Source organism: Ornithorhynchus anatinus, chromosome 11 (assembly GCF_004115215.2).
Source record: "Ornithorhynchus anatinus isolate Pmale09 chromosome 11, mOrnAna1.pri.v4, whole genome shotgun sequence".
Classification (NCBI taxonomy): Eukaryota; Metazoa; Chordata; class Mammalia; order Monotremata; family Ornithorhynchidae; genus Ornithorhynchus; species Ornithorhynchus anatinus.
The window spans coordinates 44,203,067-44,219,976 of record NC_041738.1 but is presented as its reverse complement, the minus strand read 5'-3'; the positions used below and the strand labels follow the sequence as shown (position 1 = coordinate 44,219,976).

At 44.3% G+C, this 16,910-nt stretch overlaps 1 protein-coding gene across 1 annotated transcript; it reads left to right on the top strand.

Annotated features, from left to right (window-relative positions):
* Window positions 1-868: 868 nt before the first annotated feature.
* On the top strand, window positions 869-15,939 carry MAP1LC3B (microtubule associated protein 1 light chain 3 beta). The gene is made up of 4 exons (XM_029075440.2): window positions 869-1,039; window positions 7,419-7,474; window positions 13,120-13,226; window positions 14,142-15,939. The coding sequence occupies exons 1-4, from the start codon at window positions 1,000-1,002 to the stop codon at window positions 14,314-14,316; spliced, it is 378 nt and encodes a 125-aa protein (XP_028931273.1). The 5' UTR covers window positions 869-999; the 3' UTR covers window positions 14,317-15,939.
* The last annotated feature ends 971 nt before the right edge of the window (window positions 15,940-16,910 follow it).

The following is a 16,910-nucleotide window of genomic DNA, read 5'->3' as shown; positions in this document are numbered from 1 at the left end:
AAGAAGCCAGGCTTTGGAGTCAGGGATCATGAGTTCGAGTCCCGGCTCTGCCACTTGTCAGCTGGGTGACTGTGGGCAAAGTCTCTTCACTTCTCTGGGCCTCAGTTCCCTCATCTGTTAAAATGGGGATGAAGACTGGGAGCCCCACGTGGGACCACCTGATTCCCCTGTGTCTACCCTAGCGCTTAGAACAGTGCTCTGCACAGAGTTAAGCGCTTAACAAATGCCATCATTATTATATTACAGGGCTGTGGGGCTGCCCTGAAAGGTGAAATCGTCTGTTAAGCCCGCCAAAGGGCAGGGACTGTCTTTATTCCCTGTTCCTGGGCCTTTTAGCCTATGGTGAAATGGTGTGTTCATTCCAGGCGCTTAGTACGGTGCCCTGCACATAGTAAGCGCTCAATAAATACTATTGAATGAATGGAGGGGGCCTCACGATGGGGGGGAGAGGAGGAGAGGGAGGGGGAGAGGGGAGAGGGAGGGAGGGGGAGGGAGAGAGGGAGGGAGAGAGGGGAGGGAGAGGGGAGGGAGAGGGGAGGGAGAGGGGAGGGGGAGAGAGAGGGGAGAGAGAGGAGGAGAGAGAGGGGAGAGAGAGGGGCAGAGAGAGGGAGAGAGAGAGGGGTGAGAGGGGGGGGGGGGGGGGGGAGAGAGAGAGAGAGAGAGAGAGAGAGAGAGAGAGAGAGAGAGAGAGAGAGAGAGAGAGAGAGAGAGAGAGAGAGAGAGAGAGAGAAAGGGGGGGGGTTCGCGCATGCGCCGCAGCGCCGCCCGCTCGCTTCCGCCACGCTCCACATGGTGGCGACCGCGGCCTCCCCCTCCCCGCCCCTCTGTGACGTCAGCGGGTCACCTGACCCGGCTGCGGGCCTTCGGCGACAGAAGGGAAACGGCCGCCACAGGAGTCGCCGCTCCGGACCAACCGCCGCCGCCTTCGTCAGGACCAGCCGGAGCCGCCCCGGGGACCCCCCTCCCTCCCCCTCCGCTCCTCCCTCCGTCCCTCCCGCCATGCCGTCCGAAAAGACCTTCAAGCAGCGCCGGACCTTTGGTGGGTGTGCGGGGGGGGGGGGGGGGGTGTGGGGAGGGCGCCCGCCCGGCCCGGGGACTCGACTAGGCCGGGGGAGGAGCGGCAAGGGTCAGAGAGGGGAGGAGTGGGGGGGGGGGGGGCGCTGTGTGTGCTGTTTGTGTGTTTGTATGTGGCGTTGGTGTGGTGATTGGGTGTGGTGTTGGTGTGCTCTGTGTGTGTGTTTGTGTGGGGTGTTGGTGTGGTGTGTGTGTGTTTGGGTTGGGGTGTGTGTGTTCGGGTGTGGTGTCGGTGTGGGGGGTGTGTGTGTTTGGGTGGTGTTTGCGCGGTGTGTGTGTTTGTGCGGGGTGTGTGTGTTTGTGTCTGTATTTGGGTGGTGTTTGCGCGGTGTGTGTGTTTGTGCGGGGTTTGTGTGGTGTGTGTGTGTTTGTGTGTGGTGTTTGGGGGGTGGGGTGTGTGTTGGTGTGTGGGGGGTGTGATGGGAGAGAAGCGGGGCTTGGGTGATCCGGCCTGGGCGGAAGCCCTCTCCCCACTGTCCCCTCCCCTAACCTTATTTTTCATCTCTTTCATTATTTATTCTTTCCGCCGCGGGCCGGGGCCGGGGCCGGTGCCGGTCCTGGGGCCGGTCCTGAGGAGGGTGTAGGGTGCTCTCCCGAGCGCTTAGGGCGCCGTGCCGTCCACTAAACCCGACGGTGAGGATTGGGGGTCGGGGTGGGAGTTGGGGGAGGGGGCCGGGAGGGAGGCCGGTCCCTGGGGCCGACGTGTCCTCAGGGGCTGGGGAGGGGCGGGGGTCCTCTCCCTCCCCTCCCTCCCTCCCTCCCTCCCTCCCCCGCCTTCGACGGAAAGGCGTTTATCACCTCCATGGCCACATTACCAAGCGAGGGCCCCGTTTCCATAATTATAGCGTCGCTATTTCGGAACCCTTACCAGGTGCAGAGCACTGGCCAAAGCGCTGGGGGAGATACAGGGTGGCTCAAAGAGCCCGGCCTTGGGAGTCAGAGGTCCTGGCTTCGACTCCCGGCTCTGCCCCTTGTCAGCTGTGTGACTGTGGGCGAGTCACTTCACTTCTCAGTGCCTCAGTGACCTCATCTGTAAAATGGGGATTATTAACTGCGAGCCTCACGTGGGACAACCGGATGACCCTGTGTCTACCCCAGCGCTTAGAACAGTGCTCTGCACATAGTAAGCGCTTAACAAATACCAACATTATTGTTATTATTATTGTTATTAAAGAGCCCGGGCTTGGGAGTCAGGGGTCATGGGTTTGAATCCCGGCTCTGCCACTTGTCAGCTGTGTGACTGTGGGCAAGTCGCTTCACTTCTCTGGGCCTCAGTTCCTCATCTGTAAAATGGGGACTAACTGTGAGCCTCACGTGGGACAACCTGATGACGCCCTTAGAACAGTGCTCTGCACACAGTAAGTGCTTAACAAATACCAACATTATTACAGGGTAATCAGGTTGTCCCACGTGAGGCTCACACTCTTCCTCCCCATTTTACGGATGAGGCGCAGATAGGTGAAGCGACTTGAACAGGCACCCGCTGACAAGTGATTCGAACCCATGACCCCTGACTCCCAAGGCCGGGCTATTTCCATTGAGCCACGCTGCTTCTAATAATAATAATAATAATTCTGGTTTTGGTTAAGCAGCGTGGCTCAGTGGAAAGAGCCCGGGCCTCGGGGCCAGAGGACGTGGGTTCAAATCCCGGCTCTGCTGCGTGACCCTGGACAACCCTCTTCACTTCCCTGTGCCTCAGTTACCACATCTGGAAAATGGGGGTTAAGACTGAGCCCCGCCTGGGACAGCCTGAGTACCCTGCCTCTACCCCTGTGCTTAGAACAGTGCTCGGCAGGTAGTAAGCACTTAACAAATAGCAACATTATTATTATTATTGCCTTGTATCGATCCCAGTGCTTAGAAATAGTGCTTGGCACATAGCGCTTAAATGACATTCTTATTATTAAGCGCTTACAGTGTGCCAGGCACTGTAGTAAGCGCTGGGGTGGATGCAAGCAAATCAGACAGGGCACAGCCCCTGTCCCACTTGGGGCTCACAGTCTCAACCCCGCTTTTCCAGAGGAGGGAACCGAGGCCCAGAGAAGCAAAGTGACTTGCCCAGCGTCACAAAGCAGAGAAGTTGGGGGGAGCCGGGATTTCTGTGAATAGGCAGAACACCCCCAGGCACATTTGGGTTGTAGAATTTTTTTTTTTCCTTGTACTGTCTTCTGGGAAGGAAATCAGAGAAGCGGGGTCGGGGGCGGGCGGGGTGCTGAAAAAACTCAGACAGTTGCTTGTCGACCCACTGAGCCGGGTTTACCCAGTCGGAGAAGGACTTCATTTTGGGCTTGAGAGCATTGACATAATCAAAGGGCGAGTGGGGTGGGGCTTTAGGATGATGATGATGAATGATTCTCTGAGACGACAGAGGCTTACATAGGCAGGCCCCGGAGTCCCCAGTGGAAAGTGAAATGCTCAAAAAGTTTGTTTTTTCAGGAAGAACCTAGTGAGTGCTGAATCATGACCCTTCCTGCCATCTTTTGGCCAAGTGGGATGGGTGCCTGCTGCAGGCAGTCTGTCCTTACCTCTTCCCTCTCTCGGGCCTGGCTTATTTTGTTTTCTCAAAACTGGAATCCAGTTTAAAGGGAAATGCTAAATTTCCAGGAGAGATTATTTTGAGGAAGCAGAGCCATCAGCACGAGGCTTGGACTCGTGCATGCCAAACATCTGACATGTCCGTGTTGTGCTGGTGATGCCGGGGGGACTGTTGAATCATCTTCAGGTAGTGTTGCTCCTTTTGCTGATCAGTCATGTGTCTCTTTATCCAGACAAAGTGGAAGGAATCTCCTAAAAATGTCTGCACTGTAATTATAAGAAGTAACTAGTCTGACGTGGGAGATTGGGAAAATTCACTCGTGTGACTCGCAGTCACAGAATATCACCTTTTGGGATATTTTGATGGGTCATTGTTAGTCAGAGAGTTTGGTATACACTGGAGAGAATTATCATGATAGTATAACACGAGGACCTGTTTTCTCTTTGGGCCTTAAATCAAGCTCCTATTTTTAACCCTCCTAAGAAGGCAAATTGCCTTATGTCATCTATGCTGGTGTCCCTACAGGCTTGACTGGAACAAGAAACTCAGCTTCATTGCATTGGCACTCAGTTGAAAATGAAAGTAAAGGTCATGATCACAGTGTTTACACTTCCCGTATACAGTAGGCAAATGAAAAGAAGAGTGGTACTTGTAGGGTAGCTTGTTTATGCAGGAGCTGAATAGTAGACTTAGTGTATTAACTGCTGTTTATAACCAGTCTTAAAATGGCATGTTCTGGTGTGACTGGGAGAAACATCTCTGAAGACTTTAGGTGTTCATTTCAGGTGTAAATTAAATTCCTGTGAAATTCATTAGCAACTTTAACAGCGATCCTGCTTGTTGGGTGATGTCTGTAGAATTTACTGTAGTTCTGTACTGTGATGACAATGGAGATAATCTTGCAAATTCCATTGTTTTTAAAATTCCAGAATTAATTTCTTTTGCCTCATGCCCAAAAGGAACATTTACCTTCTAACTTCCTTGTTATGGGAGTTGAGGAAAAGTGTGGCATTTTGTAAAATTGAGAGTGTTTGTTTCCCACATTTGCAAATCTTAGAGATTAGTCAGCAAGGACAGGATGTACCTTTCAGGAATAGTTTTTCTGTTTATCGAACGAGGGGGGGAGGAGGCGGGGAATCTAGCAATAATAGTTTGTAACACTCCTAAAACACTTGGCTCCTCAGTTTTTGGCTGGACACTCAAGGCTTCTTTTTGTTTCATGTCACACCGTTACTTGTGACCTAAGCTAATATGGCTGACAGTCTCTTGGCAGAGGAGCCTGTAGACTTACTCTGCCCTTTTAGGAGCGATCCACAATATCACTGCTTCTTTGCCCCCAAGTCTATGCTTTCTCCTCCTCCTGTCAGCAACCCTCAGTCGCAGGTATTAAATTCAGTTAGGATGGCAGCCAAGTAGGATGGCAGCACTGCAACAAATGCTGTCAAGTACAGCCTCATTATCAGTAACTCGGGGCTTATTTTGAGTGAGACACGTGATAATCTGTGGACGAACTCATCCAGCTACCATTTTATTTTGTTGCTGCCTTTTACTAAGCTTAAGCCTCAGAGTTTTGTCCGCCTATTCTAAAATGAAAGTTGCATTTGTACAAATGAATGGTTTACTCTGTTAAAATAGAAAATTATTTAATTTTTTTTAGTGTCATTATTTCTTGGACAATACTGCCAGATTATTCCCAAGGCTCAGTTGCTTCTGGTGACTTCTAGTTTTTTCTAATAGCCATCATGCTGAAAGATATCAAATATCACGTAATGGAAACTGCTTTTTCCCTTTCCCTGATGTTACTTTTTGGAATCCCAAGGTGGACAATTTTGTTGAGATTTGTAGTTTTGAGAGTCAGAGTAAATTCAGGCAATTGATTTCTTGACTAGAATAAGGTTTTATACACTAAGAAATCTGGCTATTGTTTGCACTAAGGGCAATCTGGCTATTTGATGTAGTTCTTTTTCTTAAATGGTTGGGCCTAAAGCAGATGTGCTCTTTACAGGATTAATTATTAATCATGAATGGAGACTATTCCTTCAAATCCTGTTTATGTGTCCAAATTTTATCAACTACACTAAGTTCCAGGTGTAGAATTATTCAGATTGGCAGGCAAAAGTTCAATTTAAGTTTAAAAAAGAGTTGGATGGAGTAAGGGACAGCGCATAAGAATTTCTGCAAGCCAAATGATATTTGAACACTATTCCATCTACAGAATTCAAATTGGGTGTGTCCATATCAAACAGGGCAGTGCTTCCCTTTACCACTCCAGGGGGTCCTTCAGCCCTCCGCAGCTGCTCATGTCACTAGGTTAATAGATTACAAGAATCATCCACATTAGACATCGAGCTATTCCATTAACTCAGATTTCTCCAAATAAACGAAGGGAAAACACTATTTCTTTTAGATTTTCTTAAAACAAACTCTGCTTTGTAAGGTCGTATGTATCTGGTTGGCTGCTGATTTCTGTACGACCTTCTGGACAAAGTGCTGACCAGATAGATGATGGAAGCACTAATTCATTCAATTGTATTTATTGAGCGCTCTGTACAGAGCACTGTACTAAGAGCTGGCCTCGAACTCGCCTGTCTCGCCGCTGACCCTTGGCCCACGTCCTGCCTCTGGCCTGGAATGCCCTCCCTCTTCAAATCCGCCAGACAATTACTCCCCCCGCCCCTCCCCGCTTTAAAGCCTTATCGAAGGCACATCTCCTCCAAGAAGCCTTCCCAGACTAAGCCCCACTTTCCCTCATCCCCCACTCCCTTCCGCAAAGCCCTGACTTGCTCCCTTTGCTCTCCCCCCCACCCGCCCCCAGCCCCACAGCACTTATGTATATATCTGTAATTTTATTTATGTGTATTGATGTCTGTTTTCCCACCTTTAGACTGTGAACTCATTGTGGGCAGGGATTCACTGTTGATTGCTGTATTTACTTTCCCGACTGTTTAGTACAGTACTCTGCACCCTGTAAGTGCTTGGTAAATATGATTGAATGAATGAGAGTACAATACAACAATAAACAGTCACATTCCCTGCCCACAGTGGTCTAGATGGGGGGGGAGACAGACATTAATAGAAATCAGTAAATTACAGATAGGTGTTTAAGTGCTGTGGGGCTGGGAGGGGAGAAGAACAAAGGGAGCAAGTCAGGGTGATGCAGAAGGGACTGGGGACAGTATTGTCAGATTTGAGGAGGGAGAGTGTTCCAGGCCAGAGGCAGGATGTGGGCGAGGGGTCAGCAGCGAGAGGGGTAAGACAGAGGCACAGTGAGAAGGTTAGAATTAGAGGAGTGAAGTGTTTGGCCTGGGTTGTAGGAGAGTAGCGAGGAGTGGGCAAGGTGATAAAATGCTTTAAAGCCGGGGTGAGGAGTTTTTGTTTGATGCTGAGGTGGAGGGGCAACCACTGGAGTGACATATCCTGAGCGTTTTTGTAGAAAAACGATCCAGGCAGCAGAGTGAAGTATGGACTGCAGTGGGGAGAGGCAGGAGGCTGCGAGGTCAGCAAGGAGACTCATCCAATTCAACCAATCACTAATCCAGTTCTATGCCTGATTGCTTTGAAAGTCAGTGAACCCTGCTAGGCAGGGGAAGCCCCAGAACTCTTGAGGGCTAAGGGTGGGTTTTCACTAGGTTGCCAGAGTTGCAGCTCCCGGACCGTAGTACGAAGACCAGAGATGCAAGTCAGAAGTAGTTATTGCTGCTATACATACAGATTGAATTTGGATTAGAGTGTGTGCTTACCAGTACAGAGTTCAACGGTGTAAAGTGATGGTTACCAAGCTCTTTATAATCGTTTCTTTTCCCCACAGAACAAAGAGTAGAAGATGTGCGACTTATTCGAGAGCAGCACCCAACCAAAATACCGGTAGGTAAAGGTTCGAGCCTATAGGTTAACTAATATGACATGAAAAATTACACTTGAAAGTTACTGTTCATATGAAATCTATCAAGAAATTCTGAGTTACAAAACTTGTCCTTTCTTTGTGCTCCTGGGATTGGAAAACAACTCAAAATCATACTGCAGTCACAAAAATATAATTTCTGGAAAGAGCTACTTGAATGAATATACTTGTGCACAGGAGGTTTTATTAATTTTTAGTAATAAGATCATGTCTTAGAGTGCATAGCAATAGCCATATCAGTAGCTTCTGAAGTCATAGAACTAGAAGAAATTGATCGTATTCAATGGGGGATGAACGGGGGTGGTGCAAAGGGGAGGAGAGGAGAAGAGGATGATGGGCCAGGGCTCTGATGTTGTGAAATGAAATCTGATTCATTGCAGCAGAAAAGAACACTTGCTTCTGGGAATCTCTAGATCTTGGTTCTCAAGTGCAGCCAGTAGATAATATGGGTCTGTTATTCTAAGCTTTATGTTGTGTGTTTTTCCACCAACAAACCTGGTAAATAATTGTTCAACTTCTTTTTAAGTCTCACTCGTTTCTTTTTAGTGTGACTTCATAACAAAATATGGAGTGATGGGAAATACCAGTCTGTAAGCTTTTATCACAGGGACCCTAAATGTATCTGTTCAGGATTGTTTGCCCTCTGTAGTGGGAAATTTACACTCCATGAAGCAGCGAGGCATTTCCTCTCTTTGGATTATCAGCCTTCTTGAGATGTGGGTGTGTCTTCCCTTAATCATTTTTCTTAATTGCTGTCTTTAAAAAACTGCTGGGAGGAGTGTTGGGGTTTGAGGGGGGATTGGTATGAGTCTGAATATTTTTTGCAAAAAAATGCAGAATTATTTGCATGAGAATATTCTGGGCACGTAACTTGACGAAAGGGGTTTCTCTTTAGAAAACACTCCTCACTGACTGACATAAGGGAATTTTCCAAAATTCTGGATAGTGGTTGCTTTCTGATGTACCTCCAAAGTATACATGTCTTCATGATAATAATAATTGTGGTATTTCTTAAGCACTTACTACATGCCAAACGCTGTACTAAATGCTGGGGTAGATACAAGATAATTTGGTCCCACCTGAGGCTCACAGTCTGAAGAGGGAGAACAGGAATTGAATTCCCATTGTACAGATGAGGGAACTGAGGCACAGTGAAGTGATTTGCCCAAGGTCACCCAGGAGTTAAGTGGAGGAGCCAGGATTAGACTCAGACCCTGTTAATTCTGGGGCCTGCACTCTTTCAATAAGGCCAGGCCTCTTCAAATTGAGTGTCATTCCATACTGGGGAGTTTTTGTTGTTATTTTTTTTTTAACAGTTCTGTCCATTTTTATGTGCTAGGCAACACCAGGGAGAGAGTAGAAAACAAAAAGACTACACTCAATCCACACCTGGTATTTTGCAACTCATATTGGTTACTACAGCTTAGGAAAAACACAACTGAGCTAGAGAAACTAGAGTCAGAGAAGAGCAGCTGTAGTTATGGCAGAATGGAGCAGCTTCCATCTAAAAAAAATTAAGCATCCGTATGGAGAATGAATGCTGAGAGGGGACATAATTTGAAGTCTGAAATCATTAAGCAAAAGGTAAACACCAAATCATTGTTGCCCAAATCCTTTAACATCAGGACACAGGGAGACTACTGATGCTTGAAGGAAATATTTCACACAATGGGTGAGTAAGGATATGGAGTTATTTGCCGAGAGAAATTTTCTAGACAGGAGGTATCAGTGGGTGTGGATAAATTCAAGGGCAGATAAAATTAGGGATACATAGGTGAGTCCTCTCCTAATTGTCGCCCTCCTTGGTATATCTGCAATTGTTCCTCCAAGTAGACTCTTGCTACTGTCAGAGACATCAAAACACTGAGCTGGAAGGTGATAACTTTGTTCTTCATTATCTCATAGTTGAAACCACAAATTGGCTCAGTTTTAAAAAGATGTGTCACGGCAAGACTGGGGGAATCATGTTCAGTAACTAGGCTACCAACAAAAGGAAATGGCTGTCAGTGGAATCTTTGTTGGTAGAATGTAATCAGGGGATAGAGAGTGGACTAAGATATCTTAATCTCTTCTTTCCATTTACATTTTATTCCCCTAAGGGGATTACAGATTTTTGGGGGGTTCTTATTTCATGAGCTTGTTGTGGGCAGGGGTGTTATATTTATATGTTATATTGTACTCTCCTAAATCCTTAGTACAGTGCTTTGCACACAGTAAGCACTCCAGTAAATATGATGATTATTATGGGGCCTCAGCACTGTATTATTATTCTGGGTGGGTTGAAGGGCCATCATTACTTTATGGCTAACCATTTGCCCAGCAGAGGTTCTAACTCTTTTATACAGGAACATATGTCCATGTACCCATGCTCATTCCCTAGAGACTTCTAAAACTTGTACATAGATAACCACTTTTGAGCTAGGCAAATCATGACCCAGGTTCAGACTCACAAGTTCACACCTCCTCTTCAAACTGATTTTGAGTGTTTTTTAGTGTTTCCTGAATGCTTCTCTCTCATTTTCTTTCCATACTGATTACTCTCCAGTTTCCCAAGTGCCATTCTTTTTCACTGGGGTAAGCTGTAGGAACAGAGACATTGTGTGTGTGTGGGGGGGGGGGGGGGGCGGGGCGGGGGGGGTCTGATGGATTTAAAAAACAATTTGCTGGCCTCCTGGAGGGTTTAGATGTAGAAGCCAAACTTCTTAGAAAGCGTATCATTTCTTCTTTCATGTGGAGGTTTTGTTCTTGAAAACCTCACATTAAGGTAATATCACATTGAAGTACTTTCATTTTGACCAAAACTGCATGCACACTCACAGTTTCTTCTGCAATAGCACTTCTTTCTATCTGGACACTTACGTGTGTTGGGAAGAATGTTCCCTGAGTTTTTAACGGTGGTCTGGCCAAAATGTATAACGAAAGCACACATTCTGGCAGAATGGACTATTACGTTCCTTATGCAGCTCAACGTTAAAGAAATTAAATTTTAGTTTTTGTAATACCTAAGATTCACCACCTTAAAAGAAAATGAAGTGCCAAGTATGTCATTCTGCATCCTAACTGGGGGGTTAATAATGGCACTTATTAATTGCTTAAGTACTAAAATCAGAAATAGTGTCAGTCGGACATGACGCTTACAGTTGAAGAGGGAGGCAGAGCAGGTTGCCTTACCCTCATTTTACAGATGAGGGAACTGAGGCCCAGAATGGTTACTTTCCAATAGGCCAAACCACCTTTTGAATTGCACATCAGGATTATGTACTTTGAATCATTTATGGAGTCTCAGGCAATTAATCAGTGGCCTTCATCAAGCACAGAGGGGTTTGTTCCTTTGGTAAATTATAAAATTAAAGCCTCTCCACCTTTACTCAGCTAAACTACCTGAGGTCTTTTGAGCAGGCGGGGCACAGTGGCCTAGTGGAAAGAGCATGGAACTGGCAGATAACTGAGGTTCAGGCCCAACTGTGCCACTGGCCTGTGTATTACCTTGGGTAAGTCACTTAACTGGTTACACTGGGCTTCAGTTCCTCTTCAGGAAAAGGGGACTAGATACTAGTTTTCCCTTAGGAGATTGTTTTGGCACTAATTAAGCACTTTTTTAAATCAGGGTTAGAATTATTAGAAAAAAGTATTGTAATTTTGAGATCCCTAAATATACACTTCAGGAACAAAAGTACAGGGGAACCTTTGAGAGCCACTTTGATCCTGGCACTGTTAACCCATCAGTGGTATTTGAGTGCTTACGTGCAGAACACCAGACAGCAGCATCTTTTTATTTGCCCATTATATCCATTTAAATTATTCTTTGACTTGTGCACAAAATAACTCCCATGCTTTTAAAAAAGAAAATCCACTTTATAAAGCTTTATCGGTTATTTTTTCCGTTAGAATTTGTAGCCAGTCCTCTTGTGTTGTCTTGAAGTCCACCTGGTTATTTAGCATTAGTTTTGGATGAAAGAATGTGTTAAAGAGATGTACAAGTTACTCATCTTTTTGGTTGGGATGGACATAGGGAACTGTGACAGGTCTGGGAACTGAGTGGCTGTCCTGCCCTTTCAAGAAGCAATTGCAGCCTCACATCATTTTTGTCACTCAGATTGGAAGTCCCTCTTCTTGCTCCTTTAGAGATACGCTACCCCTGGACATTACCTGGCTATCTGGCTGAGGGTACCCAACTCTGCTCAGTTTGATTTGTCTTAAACAACTCATTAGCCCCAGAAACTGCAGGTTTATAAAGTAGTTGCCTTGGCCTATATGGTATTCTGCCGAAGGAATCAAAGTGAAAGATACCTAGATTTTTCTCTCTGACAGGAGACGTAGGGGAAAAAATGGAAAGCAGCATGGCCTAGTGGAAAAAGCATGGGCCTGGAAGCTAGAGGAACTTGGGTTCTACTTATGGCTCCACCACTTGGCTGCTGTGTAACTTTGGGAGAGTAACTTTTCTGGGCTTCAGTTTCCTCAACTGCAAAATGGGGACTCGATACCTTTCTCCCTCCTACTTCAACCACGAGCCCCACGTGGGATAAGGACCTTATTCGGCCTGATTAATTTGTATCTACCCCAGCACTTGAAACAGTGCTTGACGTATAGTAAGCACCTAACGAATACCATTAAAAAAGAAAAATGGAATCTGATGGAGCTTTGGGGAAAAGATAGTGGAGCAAAATTAGATGTTGGGGCCCCAGTCTTTGGGACCAGCATCTAAACTTGGAAAAAAAAAAAAGTCCATTGGTTGTTACTGTGAAATGAAGACAGGAGATGGGAAAGTATCCCTACACAAACTCAACCTTGATTCTTAATGTGCTATTCAAGTTGTAAGGGCTGTCCACTTGCAGCCTAGCTCGCTGTTGCCAGGTTTCAATAGCAGTTGATAACTTAAGCCTTAAGCACAAAAAAGAACATTTGCATGAGGGAAGCGAGGATTACAATTAACCATGAGGTAGGTTGGGCAGAGATTTTCAGCCTTTGCCCAGATTGTCTACTTCAGATCTTTCTAATAAAGTAAAGAAAAAAACCCTACAAGTCTTAACAAATTAACCTTTCAAGCAGTATCTGTATTATGTACTGGAGAGTAGAAAGAAAATTGTCCTATTAGGATTTTGTGATGTATATTTAAGACATTTTCCAAATATTGGAATTTCTTTGCTATCTATGAAGTGGGTTTTATTTTTATTTTGAACCAATAAAGTACAGGAAGAAACTCAAACTCTATCCTGGTTTCTAATTTTGTAACCTGGCAGTTTTATAGCTAAAGACTGCACTGTGGGCAGAGAATATCTCTACCAACTCTGTTGTATTGTACTCTCCCAAGCATCAGTACAGTCCAATAAATAACATTAAGACACTTAATTGAATGTCAGTTTTCATTGTCTGTGACTGTCTTTTCCAAGATCACCATCACCAGAATTCAATTGAAGATTGATATTTTCATTGGAGGTTTACTGGATGTGTAATTCTTACAAGCTTTCCAAGTAGAGAACATATGCAAACATACATGCATGCCTATCTGATTTCTACTTTATGCAGTATGTAATTTGTGGCAAAGTAAAGAAATTGATTGGTGGGGCTTACTTTTGGAAAGACTAACCTCTATTGCATTTATTTATAGGTGATAATTGAAAGGTACAAGGGTGAAAAGCAGCTTCCTGTGCTGGATAAAACAAAGTTCCTTGTACCAGATCATGTCAACATGAGTGAGCTAATCAAAATAATCAGGTATTCTGTCTGTTTTTTAAATACTTACACTGAATGAGACCTTACTTCGATCTGTTCTCTAATATTAGTTTCTACTTGGAAGTGTTAACATTTAGTGCAAGTATAAAACCTTAAAGTGTTTAAATGAATGTATGCTTTGTACTATTGGAGGATTACCTGTTCTGCTTTAGTTTGACATTAAGCCTTGATTGAATCAGACTTTGAGAAAATTCTCAGAGTGCATTCATGTGGTTCTTGCACAGTGGTAGACTTCTTTTGGATTTGGTCTCAAGTTGCCCTGTAAATCACTTCTTGAAACAGATTTTTCTCTCTCAAGGCAACAGAAGTGTGAACTTAAAAGACAGCATAGCAGAAGTTTGCCAAGTCCATTTCTCCAGAATTTCTTGTCACTCACTACTTTGAAGTTGATTAGAATCCTAATTAGCCTTAAGACAGGACATAAGCTACTGGAAGTTCTTTGTAAAAATAGCAAGAGATTGCATTTTTGAGTCTGATGGCTAGTTATGCAAAATTGCAGTGGGCCACAAATAAGATATTTACAATATATGTGTGTGTAACTTATGGTATCCATGCAGTCACCTTTTCAGTCATTTCTAAAATTCTATTTTTCTTTGTCATCCACCCACTGTAATCATCTGAGATCCCCTAAGTGGGTAGTGTAGAGCAGAAGGGGAAGGTATAAACCTTAAAGGTACCCCCTTGTAAAGGACCTCATTATTTAGAAGACCACATGTTGGAGGCCTTTAGAAGTAGCTTAAGGCTAAGCAGCTCCCAGCCATAAAGCAGCGACCCATTTTGTGAGTCCTACCTAGGCTGGCTTCGCTTCATAACCACCACAATTAGGAGGTGATATTTTAAACAAGAAAGGTTTTTTTTCTAAACCTTTTCTCCTACCCCTCTTCTTTTCTCCAACAGAAGGCGCCTGCAGCTGAATGCCAACCAAGCTTTCTTCCTATTGGTGAATGGACACAGCATGGTGAGCGTTTCAACACCAATTTCTGAGGTGTACGAAAGTGAGAAAGATGAAGATGGATTCCTGTATATGGTATATGCCTCTCAGGAGACATTCGGAATGAAACCTTCTGTTTAAAAACTAGTACAATGCTTCTGTTCTAGAATTTTTTCAAACCCTCCCCCAGGAAAAAAGGGATGTAACAAACTGAGGTTGATCAGTTCATCTAATCACAGTTCATCAAAATAGTAGTATTGCCCACCTAGAGGTTTTAGAAACGTGTCTCATTATGCAAGCAGAATTCAGCTCCACCTGAAAATATTTAGCATTAAAAAACTGCTTCACCTAGGGTATTTAGTTTTTTTAAGTTTTAGGGAAACTAGGAATAGAAACATACCTTGCATTTTAAGTTGCCAATAAAGTGGTTGTTTGAATTCTTTAGCGGGTTTTTTTTTTTTTTTGGAGGGAGAGGGGATGTTACAAGAACATGCAATTCCACTCATAAGCTAAAGGCATTCAGTATGATGTGTAAGTCCTCTTCATGTTCACGATCTGCTTTGTTGTAGAAAGGTTTCACCTCTATGGAGCAAATACCTGGTAAGAGTTTTAAGGTGGTTGGATGTTATGTCTTAAGTCATTTGCCTCAACGGTTGAGTAAAGCAGGGCAAATGGGGGTTAAAAAAAAATCTAGCTTACAGTGGTACCTCTACAGCGGTATCCAATTCATAAGTATGATGCATACCAAACAACTGTAGTTTTAGGAAGTTAGTATATGTTAAGATATCATGGTTGACTAGTTATTCCTAGAGAAACACCTTGAACTCTTTCTGATTTAAGTACCTCCATATCTGTGGGTTTCAAAAACAAAAGTGCTCCCTCCCCAAAATGGGCTGGTGTATCTTATTGTGGGATTGTTCAAGTTTAGAGACTCTAAACACTGGAATCCTGGATACCACAAGCTGTTGCGTTATTTAGAGTGATACAAGAGCTGGTGCAGTGATAGGAACTAGTGTCCTAAAACTTTGAAACTCTAAAATTCATTTTGCACTCTCTTTGCACCTTTTGGTTTGATTGTATTTTCATCTGTTAAATGCCAAGTAAACCTCTCACTGCTCTACTTTTATTAGCTTTCTTCTGTCTGTAAGACGACTTCATTCAGCTATCATTGTTAGTCAGCCTTCTAAACTTACGCAAAAGTTTCATTCTGTGTGCATGTGAGTTGTGAGGAAGATGCTTTTTACATACATTTAAACTTGAGTTAATATCTTTAACATGTAGCAAAGAACAAATGACTTATCGATGCTACTTGCATGGGGGCGGTCTTTTACTATTCATGGAGTTTTAGAAGATCACTTTCATGTTGCTTTAGGCTCAGTTAGGGAAGGTCCATTAAGATTTATCCTTGTATATTTAAATGTGTGTGGATTTACCTACATCTGTTGGTGAAACATTACTTAATGGAGAAAAGCAATATTACTGCATCTTGGCACTATCGATCAATAAAAAAAGTTTCAACTTGTCTTTGCCTACTTTAACTTCTGCATGCATCTTGACAGTAGTTTCTAACTTTTAAATAAGTGTGTATTTTTACTGCATTGTAAATTCTTAAATTATCCTGTTCCATTTAGGATGTATAAGATACTTTCATATTTATGCAAGACTGACATCATTCTTGTAATTACTGTGATCATTAAGATTCCTGTATAAATTGTTGCTTTTTTAAATTAATACATTGCGGATAGGGATGGATTTTTGTCCCAAGCTGATGCGAGTGGCTCTCTTCTTTCTAGGATTTAAGTTGAACTATACCCCTGTCAACCACAGAAAAGGTTGGCTATTTTAGTGAAGAAAATTTTCCTCTGGACACTGTTTTGGGTCCATAGATGGGGCAAAGAGTGGGGCTTGGGTCATGTAGCCAGACTCATACCTTTATCAGTAAGGGCCAGGCTGAAATCCTTAATTTAAAAGTAGCTTTGGGGGCTTTGATAAGCAGCCCTTAAACACTCTCCTATCCTGGTGCCGTCCCGGATGACCTCAGGCTGCTGGAAGGGGTGAAAGTGAAGCGTAAGATGGGCAGCACTATTCAGGTTTTAACCATTGATTTTGATCCTTCCCCTGTTCTTCATTTTATACTGTGAGCCCTTGTGGGCTCGGAGCGGGGTGGAGGTGGCAGGGCATTGCTTAATACCCTTGTATCTCTTTCCAAGCTCAGGGCAGCGCTTTGAAAGCCGTATGAGCTTACAAACATTATCACTGCTATCTGGAACGGTGAAATACAGCACCAAAAGTGCGGGGCTTTTAGAGCAGTCAGATTAATTCTGACGAATTTGGTTTGAGTAGCTCCCGAACTTGGCCCCGTTTTTTCCATAATTATGAATTACTGCTCAACTAGAGGGAGCAGCCCACTCAAGGGCAGTGAGTGCTTACAGAGTATAGAACACAGGTCTAGGCACCTGAAGTCCAACGCAGAAGTTGCTAGACCCAATTCCTGTTCAAGGAGCTTACAACCTGTCCCACCTTTCTCAGACATTCCCTTTTAAAACCTAACGATCTTGATCAACTACACAGTGCACTCAGAACTTAAGCCTGGGGTAAAGCCGGAGCCAGTATTAAGCTCAAGTAGAAAGAAAGAAGCTGTAGGTTGTCGAGCCTGGAAAACAAAGCTTCGACAAGGCAGTCGGTTTTAGAAACACAGGGATTATGCTCTTAACTGTCGTGTTAGGGAAAACTTG